The 2,612-nt window shown below is 43.1% G+C and overlaps 1 protein-coding gene across 1 annotated transcript; it reads right to left on the bottom strand. All coding sequences in view use genetic code 11, as the record gives it.

Annotated features, from left to right (window-relative positions):
- Positions 1-541: 541 nt before the first annotated feature.
- Positions 542-1,030, bottom strand: EGR_04690 (Splicing factor U2AF subunit; the record flags this gene model as incomplete). Its single annotated transcript, XM_024493939.1, has 1 exon — positions 542-1,030. The coding sequence occupies one exon, from the start codon at positions 1,028-1,030 to the stop codon at positions 542-544; it is 489 nt and encodes a 162-aa protein (XP_024351692.1).
- Between the last annotated feature and the right edge of the window lie 1,582 nt (positions 1,031-2,612).

The raw sequence follows: 2,612 nt of genomic DNA, 5'->3' as shown, positions 1-2,612 counted from the left end.
TGCAGGTTTAATCGAAGCAATGCTATTGCCCTTGGAACAACAAATACTTCTTTTTAGGCGAAAAAAAATAGTAGGGCACTTAATGGAGATGCCCTATAAATTAAAAACACAAAACTCAAGGCACTTCTACCTGGAAAAGCAAGTGTTTATTTGAGGATTCATCTCTTCAAGCTAATGACTTAGAGGAGAATAAGAAATGTACGAAGTTTAAGAGTTATCCGCAAAGTGGAAAGGGGCTGGTGTGGGTATGGCCATTAGTCACATTTATAGCATCGTAAGGCGCCGGGGAGGTTATTAAGCGTGGCATGCACAGAAACGATAAAAGCAGGCGAATTTTGAAGGGCGTACGAGTGCAAGACTCTACATTTGCCTATTTTATAACGAAGTACAGATTTTTTTCACTGGGTTACAGGAAATCAAGAAGCGAGAAAAATATCACTTGCGACATTTGAACAGAGACCCGTTTAGGACGGGGATACAGGGTAAACCACGGTAAAATACAAATAGAATCACGACAAATATGAGTAAATTTTGCTGATTATTAAAATACGAAGGGACTCACCCTCAGCATGCTAAAAGATCGGAGTGTCCCGTAGGCGGAGAGTAGGCGGCACAGATTTTGCTCCGATAGATTCGTGGGAATTCCCGTAAGGAAGATGGCGTTGGCGTTCAGATGACCGACTGGGTGAACAGAGGGATTGGTGCCGGGAGGGAAGTAGTCACGAGGTCGTCGGATGCGAAGTGTGCTGCCAAGGCAATTGATCCCATCCAAACTCAACGTGGCAGTAGTCTCCTCAACCGACCTCAATTCTATGAAAGCAAAGTGGCGCTCCGAATTGACTTGTGCACACACCACTGGTTCGCCAACTGATTGGCACAAACCGCGGGTCTGAAGTTCAGAGTTGAAGAATGTCACCATGGTTTCGGAGGTGATACCTAGTGGGATGCTTCCAATGTACAGTCGACGGGCTTGTCTCGTTGAGTTTGAAGACGGTGTTGCAATTGTAGGATTGATGGAATTCCCCGCCATTCCATAAATTGCTGAACCAAATAAATCCGTCAAGGAATTGGTGGAGTTGGTGGTGTTTAAAAGTAAAGAAACTAGGCCATTTAAAGCAGGATTAGAAGCTGTTAACTTTGGTAGCCCGTTTGTGAGGGTGGTATTGTCTTTTGGTGTTTCTGATAATGATACTTGTGACACATCACGACTCATTAACTTATTTCCTTGAGGTATCGCCTTCAAGTGAGTATCGCTTGAGTCCTGATCGAATCGGGAATTCGGAAGATCTGTTCGTTGGGATGAGTCGCTTGCATGTCTTCGGTGTTGCGAACGATGAGACGGGGACCGACTCTCACTGGAACTTCGGTAAGATGATGATAAGGTCGAGGATTCAGTGGAATACCGACGCCTATGTCGTCTGCGATGCTGTCGTCGGTTTCCGGAGTAATGTCGCGACCTTGAACGAGTGCGACGGGACCTACGATGTCTCCTTCGGTTATGAGATTTGCGAAAAGACCTTCTGTCTGATGATCTGGATCGCCTCCTTCCAGATTTTGAACACGTGTGTGTTCGATGTCTAGAGCGATGACCAACACGAGATTCAGTAAGAGAAGTTTGAGTGAAGCAGGTTTCCCCTGGGTTTTCCTGTGTATCTTTAAGGTTGGGATTCGTCTTTAAGTCGGCGTCCTTGGCAGATTCTTCAGCCGCAATCGTTGTTTGTTTGTGAGGAGAAGAGGTTGTTGAAGATACAGAAGGTTCCTGCATAATTCGGTACAAATACGTCGTTCCCCAATTAAGTACTTTGAAAACATGAAGTTAAGTTAAACATCACAATACGAAAAATTTTCAAAAATTTGGTGCAACGCTCTGCATAAACCTGTGGAGCTAGTACAAACAATATGACCAGAGAGCAGTACACCAACCCTCAGCGAGATAGCCTAATGAAAACAGGTCGTTGGCCAAATAGCCCGCGGACTAAAACAAAAGCCTCGAGATCATAAATAGAAAAGGCGACTTGCAACAGATTTGTAACAACAGCGATGATTGCACAGTTATATCCTGCAGTCATGCATTTAAACTAGGCCAATGCTGTCTTTTTTTGTTTACTTTTGAATACTAAAGTGTTATTCAGAAAAGTGGTGCTCCTCATTTACTTGAGCAAATAAGCAACGCTTCCCAGCAACAAAGCCAATTTTGCCAAAGAGTTTTATCTTGATTCTTACAACAAATATAAGCACAAATTTCGAGACGTTATTATCGATTCTATCAAAAATTACCGAATTTTGGAGAACAATACCTTTCTCAAGTCTGCCAAAATACAGCACAAGCAAATATTTTAATCTCGTTTAATTCCAGACACTAAAGCGAGGCGAAAACAGCTCCTATAATAAAAATGACATCCTCTAGATTTATCCATGCAGCTCCGTCACGTGTAGTGACTCAATAACCATGGAAAATGTGAGCACTTTCTTTAAAAAAAAGGTCTTCAAATCACTTGTGCAACACTCTCAGCTTGGAGATCCTGGGGAAGATTCTACAAATCGACAACACGGATGCAAATTCCGTGGTATCTTAAAATCCGCTTTCCGCCCTCGAGTTCTGCATTCGCATA

Source organism: Echinococcus granulosus (genome assembly GCF_000524195.1).
Source record: "Echinococcus granulosus chromosome Unknown EG_S00030, whole genome shotgun sequence".
Taxonomy (NCBI): Eukaryota; Metazoa; Platyhelminthes; class Cestoda; order Cyclophyllidea; family Taeniidae; genus Echinococcus; species Echinococcus granulosus.
Note: the sequence above shows the minus strand (reverse complement) of the source record. Positions and strands in the feature narration are given on the sequence as shown.